At 37.4% G+C, this 24,607-nt stretch overlaps 1 protein-coding gene across 1 annotated transcript in view; it reads right to left on the reverse strand.

Annotated features, from left to right (window-relative positions):
• Positions 1–1,736: 1,736 nt before the first annotated feature.
• The window catches only part of ABHD17B (abhydrolase domain containing 17B), a 54,888-nt gene continuing 32,017 nt past the window's right edge, over positions 1,737–24,607 (reverse strand). Inside the window, exons 2-4 of the mRNA XM_006834917.1 lie at positions 10,848–11,317; positions 6,896–7,075; positions 1,737–2,588 (exon numbers count right to left, since the gene is read on the reverse strand). Of these exons, the coding sequence (XP_006834980.1) occupies positions 2,369–2,588; positions 6,896–7,075; positions 10,848–11,314 (867 nt within the window). The 5' untranslated portion in view covers positions 11,315–11,317 and the 3' untranslated portion in view covers positions 1,737–2,368. The remainder of the gene's footprint in view (positions 2,589–6,895; positions 7,076–10,847; positions 11,318–24,607) is intronic.

Consider the following 24,607-nt stretch of genomic DNA (forward strand, 5'->3'; position numbering starts at 1 on the left):
ATTAAAACATTTGGAGTTCTGGTGCAGTACTGTGGATTAATGTGCTAGACTACAAAGTTGGTTTGTACCGCAAGGCTGGTGGTTCAAGCTAACCAGCTGCTCCTTGGGAACCATATACAGGGTCGCTATGGGTCAGAACTGACTCAACAGCACTTCACAGTAACAACAACAATGAATTCTTGTGCAATGAGGTGTCTGTCTCCGCGGCTGTACTGGGAAGTCTTTGAGGACATGGTATATGTCTGTCTACTTTCCTTCTTACAGCCCCAGGAGAAGGTTTTGGGTGATTTAGACATTCAATTAATACTTGTTGAATGAGTGAATGCTAAATTAGTATGACCAATATTTTGATTTTCCCAGGTAATCAAAGAAGAGACTCAGTTAAATCCTGGATTGTATATTGTACAGAGCAGAAACTTTATAGGCTCCAAGACAATACTGAGAAGTAAATATCTCTCTGAAAGAAAAGAGTGACGAAAAAATTTAGAAAGCTATAGGATGGTGATTTTTTTTCATCCTTTTGGTGAAGGGCAGGGCCTTGAACCAGTTCATTCTGGTTTGACGGCATGTTAAGAACTTGCACTTTCACCCCAGATACAAGGAGACTTCAAAAAGTTCATGAAAAAATTCTGATACCTTTTAATTCCATTTTTCCATAAACAATTTGAAGCACCAGAATCTACACTTTGACAGGATCCCCATGCGATCCTTACATATACTGAGTCACCTGGAATTTATAAAGAATCATTCTGGGATCTTGTTAAAATGCAAATTCGGATTTAGTACATCTGGGGTGGAAATGCTGTTGTTAAGTGCCTTGAGTAGGTTCTGACCCATAGTGACCCTGAACAGGGTTTCCGAGGCTGTAAATCTTTACGGGAGCAGAAAGCCTCATCTTTCTCCCACGGAGCAGCTGGCAATTTCGAATTGCTGACCTTGCGGTTTGCAGTCCGATTCATAACCACTACGCTACCAGAATAAAAGCATTCAAAACCCTGGTGGAGCGTAGGAAGCATAGAAGAAGGCAAACAAACACAACTGAGTGATATATTTGTTGTTTTACTGTTAATTAGACACATCAGAACCAAAGCATTCACAATACTTGATATACTTTGAAGAAAATCTACTATAGTCTTAGACATAACCACAGAACAAGCAGAACAATTAAAACTACATAAGGCCTTAAAAGATATCCACAGTGTGTATTATTTCAATATTCATTCATTTACAAATTAGACTACATACCATTTATTTTATTTTTCTTTCATTGTTTTATTCAGGCAGGATTCATTTAAGGAAAGGCAACTTAGTAATTTTGTGTGTGTGTGAGCTTCATTTTTTACTATACTGGTTAATATAAAAGTATGAATTAAATGTTTTCTAATCTCCCATATCCTAGAGTGGATCCATGAAATTCTCAAATAGTAATCCAAAACAAAAGGTCCTACTCTTAAAAACAGTCAAAGTGAACCAGAAGAGGGACCAAATACCCAGACTGTGTGTGGTCCTGAAGAACTAATGGACCTGCAGGTTTTCAGAGTACCGCAATTCTACCAGATTAGTCAAAGTTTAAAACAACAGTGCATACAAAGGCATTCTTGAAGCTTGAAATGCCTTTTAAATAACTAAAGTGAAAATTTTAAGTAGTTGCCTCACAGTACCAAACTTAAAAATCAAGAGTTAAAGTTCAATGATATTATGACTTCTTGTTTACAAGGCAGGTAAACAGATGGTGGAAAAATTAAGACTTAAAACATCATTTTTTTTTTTTAAAGGAGAAAATGTATGATAACCAGAGAATACAGAAAAGTCAATGTATTTTACAATAAAATAACCATTCAAACCTCTATCCCTGTACAACAGGGTTGAGGTATAAACTCGAATGAACTTGTGTTTCCATATTGTTTTTTTACAGTTTATTCTATTTTGAGTACTTGAATTGTTTTAGATATACAGTTTTAGTTTTTAAAAGAATGATACTACATTTGTATACCAGGATAAGATTTAGTACACTGAGATGTTTTAAAAAATATTTATAAATTTGTTTCTGATATGCAAAAGCATTTGGCAATACTTTTACAGCATTTGATTTTATAGAATTAAAATTTCATACAGTACTCATTTTGATGTTAAAAAAAAAATTCACAGAAAAAATATAAATTACACAGCCTGACTGCATGATACTGTTATTTCCAGTTTCTAGCTCTGGTAATTAAAACCTTCATTAAGTCTGTTAACAAATCATTACCTGTACATTTATGAAGGCAACTGACATGATTTGTAAACAAAACCTTCAGGTTTTAATGTATTTACCAAGGAGTGCAGTTCAGTAAGGAAAGAAAACCCAGTATACGATTTACAGAATATTTTACAAATTTACCAGTTCCTGTGACACAAACTGTTTTAATCTTTCAAGATATTGTCCATAAAGTTCCACATCATTATGACCAGCTCCTTCAACCCACAGAGGCTCCACAGGTCTTTGGCAACGCTCAAACAATGCAAGGCCATGTGAAAAGTCAATGACTTCATCTTCAGTCCCATGAATTATTAATACTGGAGAGGTTATCTTAGAGATTTTGTCAATGCTGTGGGAGAAAGAGGAGAAGGGTGGAAATCAACAAATGAACGACATAAGAGAAGATAAAAGACATTCTCTGAAGCTATTTCAAACAAATAATTCAAATATCAGAACGCCTTTGGATCAGCTCAGAAAAGAATAGTCTCTGAAATTTCAAGTAACATTCAAAACTAGGGTACAGCATTGGACTGCTAGCTACACCAACGGCTGTTCACGTTGAAACTCACCATCCGATCCTTGGAAACCCTATATAGGGTGGGTAAGAGTCGTAATCGACTGGACAACACTTAACAAACCAGCACCTAAGATTATTTGAGGACATTAACTTCATACATTCTGTTTTGGTGGAAGGATTCAATGGCTCCTTTCTTACTACACCCCTATACAATATTTCTTTTTTACACGAAGAAACTTAGATTTCCCGGAAAGGAAACTAAGGACCATTAAGCATAGTTTTCATTCTTAGTACATGCAGTCCCAAGGTTAGGACTTTTACTGTTGTGTCCACGCACCATCACTGTGAAACAAATGAACCAACACCTACACACAACACAGTCTTCATCAAATCACTCTCACTTGTTGCACATACAATTTTTAATCACTGAAAAAGGTTTGAGCCTGTTTTTTACTCTAAAATCTACTGCTTTTAAGTCAATTTTGACTCATAACAACCCTATATAGGGAGAGTCCTGGTGTGGCGCTTTGGGTCAATGCGCTGGACTGCAAGGTCAGTTTGAATGGTAAGGTTGGTTTTTTAAGCTCACCAGCTGCTCCTGTACAAGGTTGCTATGAGTCTAAAGTGACTCAACGGCACTTAACAACATAGGGTTTCTCAAGACTTTACGGGAGCAGAAAGCCTCATCTTTCTTCTGTGGAGTATTTGGTGGATTTGAACAGACTTTGAGATGGTGGTGTTGTACTGTTGAGGGCCTTTGAGAGTTGATTCCGAATCACAGCAACCCTGCATAGAGTTTCCAAGGAGCAGCTGGTGAGTTTGAATTGCAACCTTGTCATATCAGTTCCGACTCTTATCGACCCTGTGCACACAGAATGAAACACTGCCTGGTCCTGTGCCAACCTCATAATTGCTGCTATGCTTCAGCTCATCTTTGCTACCACAGTGTCAATCCATTTTGTTAGGGGTCTCCCTCTGCTTGGTTTAACCCTCTACTTTACAAAGCATGAAGTCCTTCTCCAGGGCCTGATCCCTCCTTATAATATGTTCAAAGTATGAGACTGAAGTCTGATCATCTTGGATTCTAAAGAGCATTCTGGGTGTACTTCTTCCAACAGAGATTATTTTGTTCTTCTGGCAGTCCATGGTACTTCTTTTATTCTTCTCCAACACCATAATTCAAATGTACCAATTCTTCTATAGTCTTCCTTATTCATTCAATGTCCAACTTCCACATGGATATGAGGCTACTGAAAATTCTATGGATTGGGCCAGGCAAACCCTCAGTCCTCTTATGTACTCTTGAACCCTTTGAAGAGGTATTGTGCAGCAGATTTGCCTAATGTAATACATCATTTGATTTCTTGACTGCTGCTTCCATGAATGTTGATGGTGGATCCAGGCAAAATGAAGACTCTGATAACTTCAGTCTTTTTTTCATTTATGATGATGTTATTTATTGATCCAGTGTTGAGGATTTTTGTTTCCTTTACATTGATGTGCAACTCAAACCAAGGCTGTGGTCTCTTCGTTTTTGCTTTCAGCAAGCTAGATTTTATCATCTGCATATCACAGGTTGTTACTGAGTCTTCCTCTAATCCTGATGCCATGTTCTTCTTTATATAATCCAGCTTCTTGGATGATTTGCTAAGTACAGATTGATTAAGTATGGTGAAGAATACAACCCTGGTGCACACCTTTCCTGATTTTAAACAAAGTAGAGCTAATTAAAAGCCTTAAGATCTGTTCCGACTCATACAAATTCTACTTAGACTGTTGACACAGATCTCTCTTGTAATAGGGAACTGCCTATACGTGCAAACAACATGTCTTTTTTCACTTTTATTTGTTCTACCTTCTAGTTCCCTATTAAAATGACAGTATTATTTTTTTTAGGGCATAAAATCAAAACACACAAAATTTTGAAGCTGAAAAGCAGATGGATGTGTGGGGTAATGGTTTAAATGGATAGGAGAAAATACAATTATAATGAGATAGAAGGTAAAGGGAACAACCAACTCAATACACAGAATATCTCAGAAGGCAAAGGAACTTACATGAAGATGGGGAAATACATAAGGATTGGTTCAAAATCTGTTCACAGCTTCCTTCCCCTTTCATACAGCTGGGTAACTGTCCCTCACCCCCACCCCAAAAAAGCATAAGACTGGAGGTGTTGTGGACTGGGGGATTATCAGACAGAATTGTGGGTAGTGGTATCACAGAGATTAAGAGAGTGGCTTCAAAAAGTTTTTGGAAAATGGAATGAAAAGATAATGAAAACTGTTCATAAACGTTTTGAAGCCCCCTTTGCTTATCTCAATCCATGTTCCCGATTTGGTTCCCAGCAAGCTGGGGGAATTTGAAAGGAGTCTTCTTTGGAGGTTGTTATCTGCCTTAAAAGGAAAGACATATAAATAATAACATGTGAGGTGAGGTTCATTCCCTAACTAACTGGCTTGGCCAGATCACCCTATAGTGAAACTCACAAGCAACAAGCCTGAATCATTTGCTTCAGATCAGCTCTTGAGATCTTTACTCTTTCATATTAGCAAAGAAATCAAGAGAAAAACACCTCGAGTATTAGAGAGCAAAACCCCCCAGATTTTTAAAAAGACAACTTGGAAAGACAGAAACTACCTGGAGAAGAAATCTCAACAACAAATAAAAAAAACTTGTTTTAAAAATCCTTAAGGAAAACAAGGCATACGACCATAAAATCAGAATGAAATCTGAAAAATTAAAAGCACAATAGCAGAAACAGGGGAAAAACAACCCCAAGCCCAACCTAACTGAATAGTTCTGAGAGAGGTGAATAACTAACTCCCTCAGAAAGTACAGCAAAAACACAGAAAATAGAAAAGTCCATTGAAAAGGTCCTATATATCGAAATCATGGGAGTTTCAGAAATTAAAAAATGAAAATGGAAAAGAAATCATCAATTGAATAGTTAAAGGCTGCATCTGATGACAGAAAAATGCTTTAGTGGATCATTTGCTGTCAGAAAGATGATAAACAGTATAGGAATTAAAATCATGATCTTATCTCTCTGTTCGAAGGCAAGATAGATATTGACATATAAAAATTGTCAATAGAATCACCCTAAAAGTTCCCCCTTATCATTCCTAACATTCAGCTGGATAAAGAAGTATAATAAAATTTATGCTTCTACTCTACCATTTTCTAAGATGAAAACTTTTAAAAGACAAAACTTAAATTTCTCACAGCCTGGGAATTATATGGGAGCATTTACTATTAAGGTTATGCTTCCATAAGCTTCCCTACTGAAGTGACCCCTTACTGGGTAATAAGGGGAAGAAATTTGTTTTGAAATGGACTTTCCCTTTCTTTTAAAGAACCAAATGGTGACTTGGCTTTTGACTTAACTGTCATTCTCTCTCTCGTGCACACACACACACACACACACACACACACAGTCTTTGTAATGCTGCGGCTAGGGAAAGGAAATAATCATGAAATTTGCCTTTTCACTTTGAAAAAATATGCCATTTATTTTTTTCAACTACAAAGAGCGGCAGGTGGGAACTACCAATTTTAAGAAGCATGAAAGTGTAGTCTCCTTTACAAATCCACTAATACTGCATGTTTGCAGACTTTGGAGAGGTAATGATTCAAGTTCACTTAAGACATTTTTGCTATTAACTTCCTTTGTAAATTAGATATTATTAATTAGGCCTCATTCACTTACCCCTGACTCATTTATGCATATGTGCCTCATTTCCCTCTAGCTGCTCTTCTCCAGTATTGTGAGTTTCCCTCAATTGCACCATCATCCACTAGCCGCTCAAGCCAGACACCTGGGAGTCATTTTCAAGTTCATCATCTCTGGAGCATCCCACATTTGAGTCTTTGAGTCAATTTTATTTTATAAATTTATTTTTGTTTCTGATAAGTAGTGCCATGAGCACTTTTTTTTTTACTGGATTACTACCGCTCAAACATTTCAGCATCCTGACTGGTCTGCCACCACTCTCTTCATGAGCAAATTTTCAGTTTCTATAATCTATGTAAATGGAAATTCAAAACCCAGTGGACTGTCACGCATACCTTAAGTGATAGAAAAACATTTTCCTCATATAGTTTCTTAGAATCATACTATTTTGAATATTGCTACTTACTTTGGGAATGCATCAAAACAGTAGGTCTTCTTAGTATCAGGAAAAGCGACTCGCATTCCCGAGGTCAAAGGAGAATGAAGAATAACAGCAGCACTCTCGTACCGAGCAGCAAGATCCACAGATGGTACTGTCCCTATACTCTGGCCATATATAATCACATTTTCAGGACGAATGCCATATCTACAAAGGTTAGAAGTTAAAGAAAGAAAAACCGGGCTGGTATGAAATGTTCACTCATTTCTAAGGACTTATCTTAAAACAGAATGACTTAGAATGAGACAATGTGAACAAATTTAGATATAGATTTTCAGTTTCTTAGCAATCATTACCAGTGTTGTTAAGTGCCACTGAGTTGGTTCCAACTCATAGGGACCCTGAATAGTGTTTCAGAGTCTTTCAAATCTTCTTGGGAGCAGAAAACCTCATCTTTTTCTCCTGTGTAGCGGCTAACAGCCTGAACTACAGACCTTATGGTTCAGTGCTTATCATATGGACTCACCACACTCCCAATCACTACGTAATCAATGTAAAATAAATTCCATATTTTCACCTTTTTTATTTGTTTCAATTTCACCTTTTGAAAAAATAATTGCAGGTTTTCTAAAATTTCAGTCTTGGGAAGAAATAAGTATGTTGTTGTTGCTAAGTGCCATTGAGTCGGTTCTGACTCATAGCGACTCTGTATAGGGTTTCTAAGACTTTAATTCCTTGTGGGAACAGAAAGTCTCATCTTTCTCCTGCGGAATAGATGACAGGCTTGAACCATGGCCTTTGTGGTTCGCAGTCCAGTGCTCATTGTATGGAAAGAAATAAATATATTAAATCATTTATATCACTCAAAAGACATAAATATATTAAATCATTTATGCTACAGTAATTTAATCTAACATACTGTTGACTAAGTTCAGAATATATTTTATCAGTATTATAATGTATTGAGGTTTAATGAATTTTTAATGTTTATTTTCAATACAGCAGACGTTTGTTATTTCTTCACAAATCAAAAGTAGCCAATTCTATTTTCTGAAATTACTACATATTCTTGAAAATGTTACATTATAGCAGGGGGTTTCATAAAGTTCATGGAAAAATTCCATTGTCTTTTTCGATTCCATTATCCCACAAACTTTTTGAAGTCCCTCATATACTTAAGGTAAAGAATGTATAGTGTTAGTCAAGGACAAACTACTGTTTTTCTTGAAATTTACCTTTACTCACTCACAAAAGCTGTGAACTTGTGATTGAAAAGATGACAGATGAATGGTAACTTACAATGCCATCTGAATAGCGTTCATGTTATCATTTCAAGTGTGCTGTCTTATTTAAAACTACAGGAGATTTAAATGTGTTGACTCAGTGCGTACTGGGTACTTAATGGTTCAGATACTGTTCCTTGTTCCTTACATACAGGCGCAATTGGGAGATATTGTAGGTTCAGTTCCAAGACCACGGTGATTAAGCAAAGAGTGCAATAAATCTTTGGTTTCTCTGTGCACGAAAAAGTTAGGTTCATACTATACTATAGTCTGTTAAGTGTACAAGAGCATTATGAAATGGTTTGAAATAGTATGAGAATTACCAAAATGTGACAGACACAGAGTGAGCACTGCTGTAAGAACTGTACTGATAAGACTTGCTCGACACAGGTTGCCACAAACCTTCAATTTGTAAAAAATGCACTATCTGAAAAGCACAATAAAATGAGGTATACCTGCACAGTACTGCCTATACTGTAAACGACTTCTAAGTGCAGCTAAGATGCTACTGAAGCTATTTATATAACTGTTTTCAAACTAGGTATATGTGATATACCTACCCAGAGTTACTTCCAACCTGACCTACACAAGCAATTGTCTAAGAGGCTGGGTTCCATCTATCTACTCCAGAATAATCCTAAATGTTAGTAAACTTAGAAAAGCACTTATTTTTTTAAATTATTAAAATAACAGACCCAGCTGTATATACTTCATAGGGAGGAAGGAAACAGGAAAATGATCATTTGCTGTATCAGCATAATTCTTGGGGCTGTAGTAATGCTCTTGGTTGAATAGCTGCACGGTTGGAGGCAATTTTGGGCTTTTTGGTTAAAGTAAGCAATGGCAAGGTTCTAGAGACAGCTGCCAATTAAGAATCCAAAGACTCAAAGCAATAACAGAATTTCAGGATGGTACAAAGGAACCCTGGTAGCATAATGGGTTAGTGGGTTAGTAGTTGGGCTGCTAACCAAAGGTCAGCAGTTTGAATCTATGGAGAATCTTGCCACTCCAAGGGAGAAAGATGAGGCTTCCTGCTCCTGTAAAAGACTTACAGTCTAGTGCTTATCCTAGATTGACACAACAGAACTCCTTACCTTCTACTTTTGTTTTTTACTACTCAGAAGTATATTTTCATATAATTCCAATTAATTTCATAATCCCCTATATATACGAGTTTGCTATAAGAGTGTAACTTTATTATTATGTTGTTGTTAAGTGCTGCTGAGTCGGTTCCAAACCACACTGACCACCTTGGGCAGGGTTTCCAAGAACCGGCTGGTAGGGGCTTCATTTTGAAGCCCTTTCATATATCTTAAGCCCAGGATGAACCCCAGATTCAGACTCATAGTGACACTATAGGAAAAGGAAGAACTACCTCATAGGGGTTCAAGGTTGCAATGCAGTGTCTACCAAATGCCCAGCTGCTAACTAAATAGCTGGCAGACCCGATTGGCAGCTCTACAGGAGAAACAAATGGCACTCTGCTTCTATAAAGATACTGTCTTGTAAACTCTTTGGACTACTGTTTTACTCTGCCCTACAGGGTCACTCTGAGTTGGACTTGACTCAGCGGAGTAGGTTTATAGAAGGAGACTCCCATATCTCTCGACTATAAAGTGGCTAGTGGGTTAGAACCTCTAATCTTTTGGTTAGCAGTTGGGTGCTTCACCAATGCTTCACCAGGACTATTATATATCTTGCTGTTCTTATTGTGTGCTGTCAAGTTGATCCCGACTCACAGACTGCCCGTATAGGGTGTTCGAGTCTGTAAATCTTAAAGGGAGTAGAAAGTCTCATCTTTCTCCTGCAAAGAAAAAAAATTTTTTTCTAGAAAGATTATACCACCTAGCAAAACTAAGGAGGTTGTCATTGACTTCTGAAATAAAAAACACTTAAACATTAAATCAGAAACTAAGTTTTCATTATGCCCTCTCTCTTTAAAGTTTTCTAAAAGTTGGACAAAGTTACCAATGTATATGGGAAATACTAAAATAACTATTATAAGCTATTCAACTGATAAAATACACTGAAGTCATACAAATGTAATATTTTTGGAAAAAATTTAAGCATCTTAATGCCCATGGAAGGATAATTTACTTAAATCATTTATTGTAATATCATTTTTTAATACGTGAAGTCATCATTCTGTATTTTTGGAATGCAGAATATTAGATAAAATCTCATTTTTAGAGAATGAATGAGTACTTTAAAAATAGTTTTAGTAAGTTATCTTTAACAACTTCTAAGAGATAATTATATAAAATATTATAGTTCTGGTTTAGGATTTTCTTTTTCCTGATTTAGGATTTTAACAGAAAACAGGACAGCCTCTTACTCTAGTAATGACCAAGTGAATTGAATGCTTAACTAAATCACTGTTTTCTCACTCACTGGAAATGTTGCAACCTTAAACATTTTTATATCACACTTTCAAAAACTTAAACCAAACATCTGTCATCAGATTTAAATTAAAAACAAAAAAAATCACACCAGAACACTCACATGCATCAACATAGCTATAAAAAACCCAGACACTATATAAAGTTTTTTCTTTAATTTTATACATTTTTAAATGCAATCTAAAAGTTCAGCTATTTAATAGATGTACACTGGTAAATACAATCTCTATTTAGTAGTCTAACACATGTTGTAACAACTGCCACTAGTATGAAAAAACAATGCCAAACCATCATTACCTTGTCCTGAGCGCAAGCCAAGCAGCTTCAATATCTGCATAGAGGTTCTTCTCTGTCGGCTTCCCAGAACTTGCACCATATCCAGAATAATCATATGAGAATATATTACAATTGATCCGTGATCCCAGTCCTATGTAAAAGCTGCTCATCTGACCAAGATCAACAGCATTTCCATGTGAGAACAGTAAAGTGTATTTAGCACTGGGTGAGCAACGCACAAACATACAGGCAATTCTGTTGCCTTTACTGGTTCGAGTCATGAAACATTCAATGGCATCTTTTTCTCTAGAAGAGTACTGCCAGTCTGCTCGTTCTGATAGATGTAAAGTCCAGCGGCTTCCACTTTCATCACACATTAGTGTGTAAGTTGGATCAGGTGGCAAAAATGCTAATTTTGAAGCAATTTTTCCAGGACATGGTGGACAGCAGAAGAGGCAACACAGCTCACTAAAGGAAAGGTTATTCATCTTCTGGAAGAAAAAAAAAAAGAAATAGCAAATGTTTGATCACTGAATGTGAATTCTGCATTCTTATGCAATAGAAGGTTAACACATAATCAAAGGTAAACTTTATATGATTAGTGGCTGCTACAGTTACTTCCATACTTTATACCAACACCACACTGGCTATGCCAGAATTGTTTTACTTCATCATTTCTGATTAAATGTATGGGAATATAATTTACGTTGTGTGTTATTTGCAAAAAAAATATGGTATTCCTTCAGAGTTTTGGGCACCTTTCTAGAAACACTTTAAACACTAGGGTAAGACAAATATTCTTGATCAGGAAACAGACTCAAGTGTTATAATGGTATGTTTGAAATAGCACTGATCATTCTCTCACAATAACTAATAAAAATGTGAAAAACAATAGAGAGTACAAGTGATAGCTACCATTTCTCCCCAAATAGAACAGGCAGTAGAGGAGGCTCAACAACTGTGCTCCATCACTGGGAGACACTGCCTCAGAGTGCAAACACTGTTTGTCCCAGGAGGTTATCATTTTATCCACAGTGCAAAAGGTGGTGCAGAGGAGATGACGTGCACAAAGATGAGTTAGAAGGTAATATTATCAATGCTGTCTGTTTATCATCTAGCTAGGATTATTCTACTGTCTAATATACCTAAACTGGAACAACAGCATATAAAAGATTGACCGAACTCTAGTAGTTACATTAAGTTCCTGTAACTTTTCTCTTGAACATTAAGACTTTAATACTACAATAAAATAGTTTTGCAATAAAGCTGGCTGGCTGAGCATGTATAATGCTGCAGAGATGCTTCTGGGATGAATACCAAGGAGAGAAGCAGGAAGGAGAAAAGCTGCTGTACCAGGGTCAGGATAATGAAAACAACAACCTGGCTTCTTAGTGATGGCAGAAGAAAATATTCCCACCTCTACTGCTCTAAACCCAGATAAAAGGCCCACTGAATGAATGTATGTGTAATAAAAGGCAGCGATCTAGAGTTGCTTGAATTAAAAAAATAAAAAGACATGTTGTTATTGTTAGGTTCTGACTCATAGGGCCCCATGTACAGTAGAACAAAGCACTGCCTGTCATAGGCTCAAGGACATGGCATCGTCTTTCATAAAGTTAGTATCTTTGTGATTTTAGCATTATCCACTTTAGCTTTATGGATTAGCAACCAGAAAATTATACTTAGGCATTTCAGGTTATTTTGATTGACTACTTACTTATATTACCATATTAGATTTAAAAGACAAAATATGTATACAATACTCCTCAAATTTTATTAATTATAGCTCTGGTAGCGTAGTGGTTATGAATCGGGCTGCGAACCTCAAGGTCAGCAGTTCAAAACTACCAGCTGTTCCGAGGGAGAAAGATGAGGCTTTCTGCTCCCGTAAAGATTTACAGCCTCAGAAACCCTGTACAGGTGAGTCGGAACTGACTCCACAGCACATAACAACAACAACAACAATGAAATCTTATTAATTATACTCTTCCATTTTCTGAAGTTGTAAAACTTTCACAATCAAAAAGATAAAACAAACACTTTAAAGTTTTAGTATAATCAGAACTGAATAAGATACTGAGGGAGAAGCTTATTTTTGAGGAAAAATTCTAAAAATCACTGAAATATATTGTGAAATTTAAGTAATTTTAAGTACAATTTGTTTTATATAGCTCATCTGAATAAAAAATATGTAGTAGTGCTTTCTTGGCCAAAAAAAAAAAAAAATTACTTTGAAGAGAGAAAAAATTTACATACAACACACAATTTTAAGGGAGGAAAAAATCAGTTCTGATAGAAAACATCTCTTTCTCTTCTTCCTAGCCCAGGGCTAGGTGGTTACATCCCAGGAAATAACTCATGGATAAAAGTAGTGTCCAGGGTAGGCCCTTTGAGGGACGGAGTTGCTTGGTGACCCAAGTGGTAACAGAAGGGATAGGACAAACAAGGAGTCATCTAGTGCAGACTTTTCAATTGTTGAGATGAGTGTCCCCCTAGTCTATTCTTTAAATTCTCCAGGAGGACCACAAGTTAGGGCCACATCATTGCTCTTACTCCTTCTTCTTGAGTACACGTATTCCCAGACAAGGCAGTGACTAGTACTTAACACAAAAATAATAGACATTTGGATGTATACACAAACCAAGACAGAGACAACAAATTGAATTATTTTAGTAAGAAAAGAAGCATTTTTGGACCAGAAAAGAAATTTAAAAATAAATGATAATAAATCATTTTACAAAATGGGAGAACACTTAAATATAAAGCAGGAACAAAGTATCATAAAGGAAAAAGTCAGTTGGAAATCCCTGACAAAAAAATTAATAGTTGAAATAACATATGCAACTGATGGGCTGGGTTTGTTGCTAACTGCTCTTCAGTCAGCCTATATGTCACAAAGCAGAACACCCACTGGGTATGTGAGCTGTAATCTTTACCTAAAAGACATTCGTCCACTGTGCTGCTGGTTGGGTTTGAAACACCATAGCAGCCGACTGCCACCTAATTATGCCAGCCTGATATGATTGATGGTTTGGATAGGGGAACTGATAACAACCAAAGAATAAATTTGTGAGCATGATTATCAAGTTGAGAAATTCCCAAACTTGGTTATTTTGAGAGAAAGGAGGATGAGGAGAAAAAAAATATAAAAACAAAACCCAGAACAGGTAAGAATCAAAAGTACTAATAGTAAAAGTACTAATATTTGCACTACTATAGGAATCCTGGAGTCCTGGTGTGGCATTGTGGGTTAATGAGCCAGACCGCAAAGCCGTATGTATGAACTGCAAGGTTGGCAGTTCAAGCTCACCAGCTGCTCCTTGGAAACCATAAACAGAGTCGCTATGTGTGGGAACCGACTCTACAGCACTTAACAACAACATTAATGGGAATCCCAGGAAGAAAATAAACGGAGAGGAAAAAGTATATATTGAGAATTTTTCAGAAATAATGATAAATTTTACACTGAAACCTCTCAAAGTGGCAGAGTGTTTAAGAAGACTCTCACAGATATACTACAGTACAAATTTTAAAACAGAAACACAGAAAATTACGTCTAAAAAGAAGGATCAGATTAGTTGCTAAGATCAAGAGTCAGAGAAACATCTGACTTTTTAACAACAAACCAAGAAGTCAGAAGATATTGGGGGAATACTTTTAAATTAAGGAAGAAATAAAACTTCAAACATAGGTATTAAACTTGGTATGGAACTATAGAATAAGCACTGGGCTTGCTAACTACCAAGTTGGTGGTTCAAACCCATCAGTTACTCCTATAGAGGGTCACTATAAGTCAGAATTTACTGGTAGGCACTTTAAAACAACAACAAAACAGCACTTTAATATGAAGGTAACATAAAATATAGCTTTAAGCAGACAAAAATTCATAAGGTTTACCAAACCTCTAAAAAACTGCAGCAAGAAGGGAGCTAGATTCAAGAGAATTCTATGAAATACCAAAAGAAAAAAGTTAATTTAATGTATTTTAATATAAATAAGCAAAAACAAACAAACAAAAAACCGTTGGTGGCAATGTCTACCAACCAAAAGGTTGGTAGATCAAGCCCAGCAGCTGCTCTGTGGGAGACAAATGAAGCCTTTGGCTTCCACAAAGATTTACAGCCTTAGGGAGACTGTCCTATAGGGTCACTGTGATTAGGAATCAACTTGATGACAGTGGGGTTTTGACTGTTTTTTTAAAAGAAAAAAAGGGTTGAGTAAGTAGCAAAATCTATCCTGGTAAACCAAATTCAGAATTTTGGAGAACGTCAATATGGAGAGGATCTGTGGCAGGGTTAGGGAGTATGGTATATAAAAGAGGTGAAAATGTGCTGGGACACGACTTACACAAAGATTCTTAGAGAGTTGAGCAGTATCAAGTGTTGGTGGAAATAAAAAAGAGCCTTTATGAACTGCAAGTAAGTGATTCCGTTTACTTATAATCCAGAAACTGTTGGGTATGTAGTCTAAAGAAACACTGGCACAGGTCCTTAAGGTATCACATACAAGAAAGTTCACTGCACCAGTATTTATGCTATAGTTTAAGAAACAGATATCCACACTGGGGAAGTTAATAAGTTAATGTGGTAGATGCAGAGTACAAGGCAATGACTTTGTTGGCTAAACTTTAAATATACAGTAGAGTGAAAAAAGAAACAAAATGATATGATACTATTTGTTGTTGGTGTTATGTGCCATGGAGTCGGTTCCGACTCATAGCGACCCTGTACAGGGTTTCCGAGGCTGTGAATCTTTATGGGAGCAGAACGCCTCATCTTTCTCCTGCTGAACAGCTGGTAGTTTCGAACTGCTGACGTTGCAGTTCGCAGCCCAATTCGTAACCACTACGCTAGCAGAGCTCCTTATGATACTATTAGCATAAATTAAAAAGATAAATAAAACACTGTACCTTCAAGGGCAAATACTTATCTTAGGACATATATATACCAGAAAATGCTTATGGAGGGAGAAATGAGGATGGAGGCTAAAGGGAAAAAGTAACAAAAACTAAAGCAAGAATTCCCCATGGTCTATGTTCCTAGATTGAGAATGATACTGTCATGAACTAGACTAGAAGTTCCAGAGGGTAGCTATCCCATTTGATTGATTACCACTGGTCTGTCAGGACCAAGCATACTGCCTGACAAATAGTGAGGTTTCTAATATTTTTAAATGAGTGAATGATGATCAATTTGACCCACTGCACCTAAGCAGTCGCCATAAATGAAGAAAAACTTTACTGGACTATATGTTAAGAAATAAAACAAATGTGTTTTGTGACTATTAAGTAGCCAAATTAGAATGTATAGACCTAATTTGGGGGAGAGGAGGGAAGCAGGTGAAAAGCCCTTGCTACTTACTGAAATAATTCAGTGGATTTTGAAACACAGAGTAAGATAATCTTCCCAGAAGGAGGAAATCTTGCCCCTCCCTAAATCAATACATAAACTGAAAGGTCACCTCAATGTTAAACAGATGGTCCATTGTGAAAATTAAAGTTTTCCTTTTGGCAGGGGACTCCTGAAGTTACTTCACTTATAGCAGGAGTAATTTCCCAAACTTGTATGAAATCATTTAAGAATCTGCTTCTCCTGGACATGTTTTCATGCTCAATGACAAAGGAAAAAGGATGAACATGAATTTTCTATCAAAACAGGAAGAGTAGTGTTAAAACTGTCCCTAAATAGAATGACCTACCATGTCTCTTTCCTTTCTTCTGAGAGAATACATTACTGATACCACTCCTGTTAGTGTCTGACACAATAACAATGTACAGGCAGTCACAGGGCTAAGAACACCACCTTTAATGTTATCGTAAATGTGCCGATGCTCCATGCAACAATTTTTTTCTCACAATCATCTTTACTTACTGCATGTAAAGCTTTTAAATCATTATGTTGTTGTTGTTATGTGCCGTGGAGTCGGTTCCAACTCATAGCGACCCTGTACAGGGTTTCCGAGGCTGTAAATCTTTACGAGAGCAGAAAGCCTCATCTTTCTCCCGCGGAACAGCTGGTAGTTTCGAACTGCTGACCTTGAGGTTAGCAGCCCAATTCGTAACCACTATGCTACCAGATAAAGGACTTCGATTGTTTTCTAGCACTAAATTGAAACTAGTAAGAACCATATGCACAGATTCTCTCTCACCTCCAGATTCTTAAAGACACACTGAGGATGTATCTTGTTTGTAACCTGGGGAATACTTGCACTGAAAAATCTCCTTAGTTTCTTTGGTAATGTACATTGACTCACATTACTACTACCTAGAAAGGACACTATGGAAGCTATATACTACTACCCTGAAAACCCAGTGTGTCACTTCAGTAGCATTTACCAAAGTACCCAGACAAGTAAAACCACCAATGTTAATATCCTTTAGAGAGTCCTCGTACATTACAGAATTTAGTACAGAGAAACGTGAATATTCACCTTGAAAAGAGTATAATGCTCTTTTCCAGTAAAGATCTGCTGCTGCTGCTGCTGCTGCTGCTGTGTGCCTTTAAGTAGGTTCCTATTCATAGCGACCTTGTATAGGATTTCTAAGGCTAAACCTTTAAGGAAGCAGAAAGCCTCAACTTTCTCCCTCTGGCTGGTGAATTTTAACTACTGACTTTGTGGCCAGCAGCTCAATGTGCAAGCCACTATGCTACCAGGGTTGCTGCTGTTAAGTGCTGTCATGTCAGTTCTGACTAATAGCGACCCTGTGTGGGGTTTACGAGGAGCAGCTGGTGAGTTTGAACCACTGACCTTGTGGTTAGCAGTCTAGTGCTTTTTTTACAGCACCACACCAGGTCTCCCTGGTAGAGTACGCTGTTGTTGTTAAGTGCCATTAAGTTGGTTCCAATTCATGGTGACCCTGTATTGGGTTTCTGAAGAGCTGCTGATTGAGTTTCAACCGCTGACCTCAAGGTTCAAACCGACCTTGAGGCCAAGAGCTACAAAATGCTTATCTCCATTAAATATAATTGAGAAATAAGGTGCCATTGTGTTGATATTACCTACACTGAATTGTTTTAGGAGAAGTCCCTAGGTGGCAAAAACAACTAATTGCTAACCAAAAGGCTGGAGGTTTGAGTCCACCTAGAAGCACCTCAAGGAGCTCTGGTATTGAGTTGGGCTGCTAACCACACGGTCAGCACTTTGTTTGTATTAAACTACCAGCCGCTCCATGGGAGACAGCCTCAAAAACCCTTTACACGGTCACCATGAGTCGGAACCGACTCCACCACAGGTACCTCAGAAGAAAGGACTAGCCCTCTACTTCTAAAAATCATCCATTTAAAATCCTATAGAGGGGTTGCACAGCCAATTAACGTAATTGATGCCAATGAGCTGCACACCTGTAAAAAGGTGAACTGGCAAATACACACACAACAACAATAAAAAAAGAAGCTGCTTATTAGGCTGCTTATGTACAACCAAACACCTCATGGGATGTGGGTTCTTGGTTAGCAAGTTTAGGTTCTTGGTTTCATGGAATATCCAGTTAATTGGTGTGCTTATGTTTTACTGTTAGTTCACTGCATAGTGCTTGAGTCTTAAAAGGCTCCCAAGAGGCCATTCAAGATTCAACAACTGCTCTCTATTCACCTGGACTAATATAATAGAAGAAGGAGAGTTAAGATTAGGAGGAGGAAATGGAATGTGTGGCAAACTGCCTCCATGAGATCAGAATTGGATGGTGCTTCGCTATCATTATGGAACATTTTAATCAAAGTTTCTATAGAAGAATCCAGATCAAAAAGCAGAAAACACAGAAGAGAATTTCAAATTCTTATAGAATCCAGAATTTCTGGGGCCATAAGCTGGATGAGTCCTTGAAACGAATATCCTGGGAAATTTTAAGTCTCAAACTAAAAATATCCCTGGAAGTCTTCTTTAAACCAAACAACAGTTTAGCTTGATTAGTAAAGAAGATCTGCCTTGAGCATTGTGCTCTTTTAAAGAACGATCAATATGGATCAATTGACAATAGCAATCCAAAAGGTCAGATAGGAAACTTAGGAGGTTAGTGAATTTATGCTTATGAGAAATTCAGAAAAGGAAGGTGAGAACAGCTACACATGAAGAATGTAATTACTGTCACACTGAATGTGTACATGCAAAAATTGTTGAATTGGTGTATACTCTTTTGTGTATATTTTCAGCAACAAAATATAAATTATTTTAGTTATTTAAAAAATCACTATGGGGCACAGTTCTACTCTCACTGTGGGGTTGCTGTGAGCCGAAATGGGCTAGTTGACAGTTGGTTAACTAGTTACTTATTCTGAACCCAATTCTAATGAAAAATCCACTTTGTTTAAAACGTTCAATGGAAATCTTATTAGACTATCTGTTTCTTTTAAAGCATGATTTTATTTTATCCAAGGGATACAGGCATGTTCTTGAAAAGGTGCCTGAAACTGGAGCTGCAAGTAAACCAGATAAAGCTGTAAAAGTCATGACTGTCAGTCAACTGATTTCTGATCACAGCCCATGCAGTATTCTAGACACTTCTACAATTCTGATGATCCACTTAAGCAATGTCCTAAAACAAGTGAATCAGGTCTTCCAGATTAGGCAGTAGGGCAGGTTGTTAATTTTCACATATGCTAATACCACAGATTCTCATAAAGCTTTTGGTGACTGGAAAGTGCAATTAGCTCAGACCTTTCAAAGTCACACCTTTATATGAGTATGAGCTTAAACATGAAGAGATATATAATTTATTCACTTAATCATCAACTTTTGATACTTCCATTGTAAAAGTCATGCTTTATCCTCAAAGTTGATAGAAAAAAAGGAACAGGATACAGAGCCGAGAGCAAGTAAATTGGTTATTTAGTGTACCTTGCTAGAAGGCCAACTAGTCATCAGTCTGAGAACCACCAGCACCACTGGGGCTTGTGTGTGACTTGTAAATGCAGAGGATCTAAAGCTAATGTGTACATTGCTTTCTGGCAGGAAGCATGATCACTATGTTCTACTTGTACTTCATGTGTACAGGCCATTTAAACAAGCATGTTGTCAGTTGTCATGTAGTAGATCTCAACTCATGGCAACCCTGTTTGTAGAATTACTCAATTGGCTTCTCAAACTGCCAGGACAATTTTCCAAGGTGCCACTAGGTAGGTTAGGGCCACTAAGCTCTTGTCTAGTAGTTAAGTATTTAACAGTTTTCACCACCCAGGGACTCAAGAAACAGGGATGTTATTATTTTTGTTAAGTGCCATGGAGTCAGGCCCCGTTAGAGCAACCCAGTATTAGATTTCCAAGGAGCACTTGGTGGGTTTGAACTACTGACAGAGTGGTTAGCAGTCCAGTGCTTATTCTAAAGCACAACACTAGGACTCCATTGTTCTTGCTAGGTATAGGTAAGTCAATTTTCAAATCATAGTGAGGCCAGATGACAGAGTAGAACTGTCCTATAGGGTTTTCTAGGGTGTAGTCCTGGTGTGGCGCTGTGGGCTAATGCGCCAGACTGCATTTGAACTGCAAGGTCAGTGGTTCAAGCTCACCAGCTGCTCCTCGGAAACCCTATACAGGGTTACTATGGGTCAGAATAGACTCAACAGCACTTAACAACAACAATCTCTAGGGAAGCAGATCCCTTAGAGCTGCTGAGTGGGTTCGGAACATAAACAGGCAGTGGAGTACTTAAGCCTTTAAACAAACACCAGAGTTCCTTTAAATAAAGATTTGCTGTGTGTGTTGAATTGATTCCAACTCATACAGATCCTATAGGACAAGGCAGAAGTAACTGCTCCATAGTGTTTTCTATAATCTTTACAGGAGTCCTGGTGTGGCAATATAGGATAAGCACTACTAACCACAAGCTAACCGCAAGTTTCTCAGTTCAAACCCATCAGCCACTCTTTAGAAAACCTATAAAGGGTTGCTATGAATTGGAACTCATTCACAGCGCTGACAATAACAATCTTTACAGAAGCAGATTGCCCTATCTTTCTCCCACAGAGCAACTAATGGGTTTGATGCATCGATCTTCAGTCTCATATCTGATCTGAAAAGTAATCCAGAATGGCTGTGTCTAAATCCAACCTTCTTTTTATGTTACATTTTAGATTTCTCATCTTGAAGGATCCCGGATAGTGTAAGCGCTAGATACTCAACTGAAAGATGTGTATATGGAACCCACCTAATGGTTCTATGGTCGAAAGACCTAGGGATTTGCTTCCATAAAGATTATAGCCAAGGAAACCCTTTGGGGTTGCTGAAGAGAAAACGTTACAGGACCTAAAAACAGCCATAAGATCTATCTTTTTTATCTATAGACTATCCTAGTAAACTATATAAATCTCCCCTCTTCCATACTCCCGAGTGTGGAAGCTTTGTGGATCTTGTGCTAATCCAGTTTGTACATTTACAGTAGCACTGTAAGTCATCACTGTCCAACAAACTACCACTACTGAGGGGCTGGTGGAGCACATAAGGATCTTACAGAGGAAACCTGCCCTTGGTATCTGGGCAGAACAGCATGTCTTCATGATCCTTTGCCCCCTCTTATATGTGTTTAGTTCTGGGGCTGTCTGAATAGATATCATCAGTCCCATGATAATATGTTGCTTTGAAGCTCTATCTGTTATCTCTCTCCACAATGTCAACAGCATATTTATGGGTTTCACTGGTAACCATATGAGAGTTATTTTTAGATCAAGAAGCCAATAAATAATATTCCCTCAAGAGCTGTGACTAGGCCAGTACTCACATGCTGAGGGCTTACAAACTGGCCAAAGGGTACATATACAAGGGAACGTCAAAAAGGTCATGGAAAGTGAAATGAAAAGATTATGCAATTTTTCCATGGACTTTTTGAAAGTCTCTCACATAGTCTGTCAGGGTTGAATCATTTGTCCTTGCACATTGTCTCAAGGTTCTTCAGCCTTTTGTAGAATACCAATACAGATAATCCCATAATGGTATCTATGAGGTGGTATATTATCTCTTTTTACAAAGACTGGGCAAGTTGAAGAATGTGTTATGCTCTTTAGTCTCTGTAATGCCACTATGTCAATGTTCTAATGCTTAATGAAATACTTCTTATAAATATCCTATATCTGAAATTAGTAATGACGGGGATAACATAATAGTATATTTGCTCCAAGACCTGACTTTAGACAAATACTTATCTAGATGATTCTGATAGATATTACTTAATTCCATGCAAAATCATCTAATATGCTAAAAATTTGAGGCTGATCATTAAACCAAACGTTTTTGGTCAAAGGATCCAAGACATTTACTAACAATTGTTGTTGTTGTTATGTGCCGTGGAGTCAGTTCCGACTCATAGTGACCCTGGTACAGGGTTTCCGAGGCTGTAAATCTTACGGGAGCAAGAAGCCTCATCTTTCTCCTGTGGAACAGCTGGTAGTTTCGAACTGTTGTCCCTGAGGTTCGCAGCCCAATTCGTAACCACTGCACTACCAGAGCTCCTTATTTACTAACAGAGGGAACTGCAAATCCCCTTCCTAGTATCTGGAGATTCTTGGGTTAAGATCTCTGTTATATGTACATTGCATGCCTCTAAAATCTTACCACTTACCTAGTTCAAGTGACTGTGGTAGTTTGATATTAATTTCCAGTGCTTCTGCAGAGATACTTAGAAAACTAAAAGAACATTTTCTTTTTGCACTTTGCAGTGAAAAAGGATTGCTCCAATGATGCACTGAAGTATTTCTATCATAAAAGAAATCAAACTAAATCTTAAACTACCCATACCTTGATCTTCTAAGTGTTTATTCTGTCCTAAACGTCACTTCTATATTATTAACATCCCAGCTCTAAGTAGTAATTTCTACTTTTTAAATCCTGATTTCAATTTCTTTTTTCCCTTTTGGCACCGCATACAACCCATATTATAGTTCTGACAGTGACTTCTTATTCTCAGCCTTGAGAAATCCCTGCACACGGGCATTAAGGACTAATGGCTCTAATGCCTACCTAGTGGAAGTTCCACTGAACTTACTTGGCAAAAACAGCATCATGCTGTTAAGTGCTGTTGAGTCAGTTCTGACTCATAGTGATCCTGGGTAAATCTTATGGGAACAGAAACCTCATCTTTTTATCAAAGAGCGGCTGGTGGGTTTGAACAACTAACTCTATGGTTAGCAGTCCACTGTTGATCCTACAATGCTACTAGCAGTATACTTCTAAAAAAAATACCTGAGTCCTTATTAGACGTAGACTTACAGATACTATAGATGAAGAAGGGTTAGAATTTCAGCCTATAAGTTTAGTGAGATGCTAAATGTTTAGAATAAGATTGCCAGTGTTTTCTGTTGAAAGATGTGTTAAAAAGTTATTAGGATTAGTACTATAATGTCAACTGAAGAAATGGTATATGCACATTTCACTTTCCCCAAAACATACAAATACACTCCTTCCTCAGGGCACAGGACTGCTCCCCACTCCCCCTTTAAAAGCAATAAAATTAAAAAGAAAACTAAGATAACTGGACATAGAACAAACTGAAATGCATATATATCCAAGTCCACATATACATTTTTGTGTTGGTGTGAAAATGTCTTTTTTTCTGAACTGAAGATGGTGAATTAGGTTTGGTAATGTCTTATATATCAGCCCTAGCATCTTTGGGCTGATTAAATGGGAACTCAGAAAAAGTCTAGAATGTCCAATTATAGACTCCAAGGAAGAATTAAGAGAATCTTTATGTCTTTCAAGAGGTATACATGAATTAACTAGAAAAAAAATGGGTGTCAACTAGTGGCTAGATTGATCTGCCCCCTTCTTATCTAAAGATTACCCCAAGAAACTGTATAAATCACTTCCCTTCTCTAAGCCGCTGCGCTAAGGATATTTTATAAAATTAATTAACAACAGATGGCTCAGAGAACTTCATTCAACCATTACATATTAAACTTTGTACTCTTGTTCTGTAGGAGATATAAATCTATCTTGTGGAGAAGAAACTATTTCCTAGTAATAATATTAAAGTCTAGAGAAAATTATAAATGCCAAATAATTTACTTAAAAAAAAATTAGACCACATAAGAATATAAACAGTGACTACTGACTCAAATCTAACAGCGCACCGAATCCCATCCTTCCTCCTTCTCTTGAATTTCAATATCTGGTCTGTGGTATAATATGAATACTCCTCACCCATAAATTGAGGGCTGGATTCTGATTTCAATTTTGACACTAACCAGCTCCAAGACATTTAAGGGAGTCATTTCTCTTTCCTGAGCCTCAGTTTCCTTATCTCTAATATCAAGGGCTTGAGTTAGATGACACTTGAATTTCAGTCTGGCATACAGGCTTCAAAATTTGATTGAAAGTATAAGGCAGCTAAGAAACACTAAACAGAATTGGTGTCTAAACAGAATGAATGGGTTGTGGATGTAAAGTGGTATTTTATCCCTTTCAAAAGGTTGTTTGGATTCTTGGGCTTTCCCCCTCACATCAAATGCATCCACACTCTAACCTTCCTTTTCTGCCAGTTACCTTTTTCCTTAGTTTCTTTAGCCTTTACCTTCTACTTTAGTTTTTTGTTTAGACATTTCTTTTTGGAAAAAAATTTCAACTGCCTCCTTCTTAATGTGACATGCTTCCCTACTGTTGTTGTTTAGTGCCGTCCGGTCAGTTCCAACTCGTAATGACCCTGTATAGACTTTCTGAGAAGTGGGTGGTGGTGGGTTTGAAATGCTGACCTTGTGGTCAGTAGTTCAGTGCTTATCCTACAGCACCACACCAGAACTCCTTTTTCCTTATGTGGTTATTGTCAAGTGCCATTGAGTTGGCTCTGACTCATAACAACC

Source organism: Chrysochloris asiatica, unplaced genomic scaffold (assembly GCF_000296735.1).
Source record: "Chrysochloris asiatica unplaced genomic scaffold, ChrAsi1.0 scaffold00014, whole genome shotgun sequence".
Lineage (NCBI taxonomy): Eukaryota > Metazoa > Chordata > Mammalia > Afrosoricida > Chrysochloridae > Chrysochloris > Chrysochloris asiatica.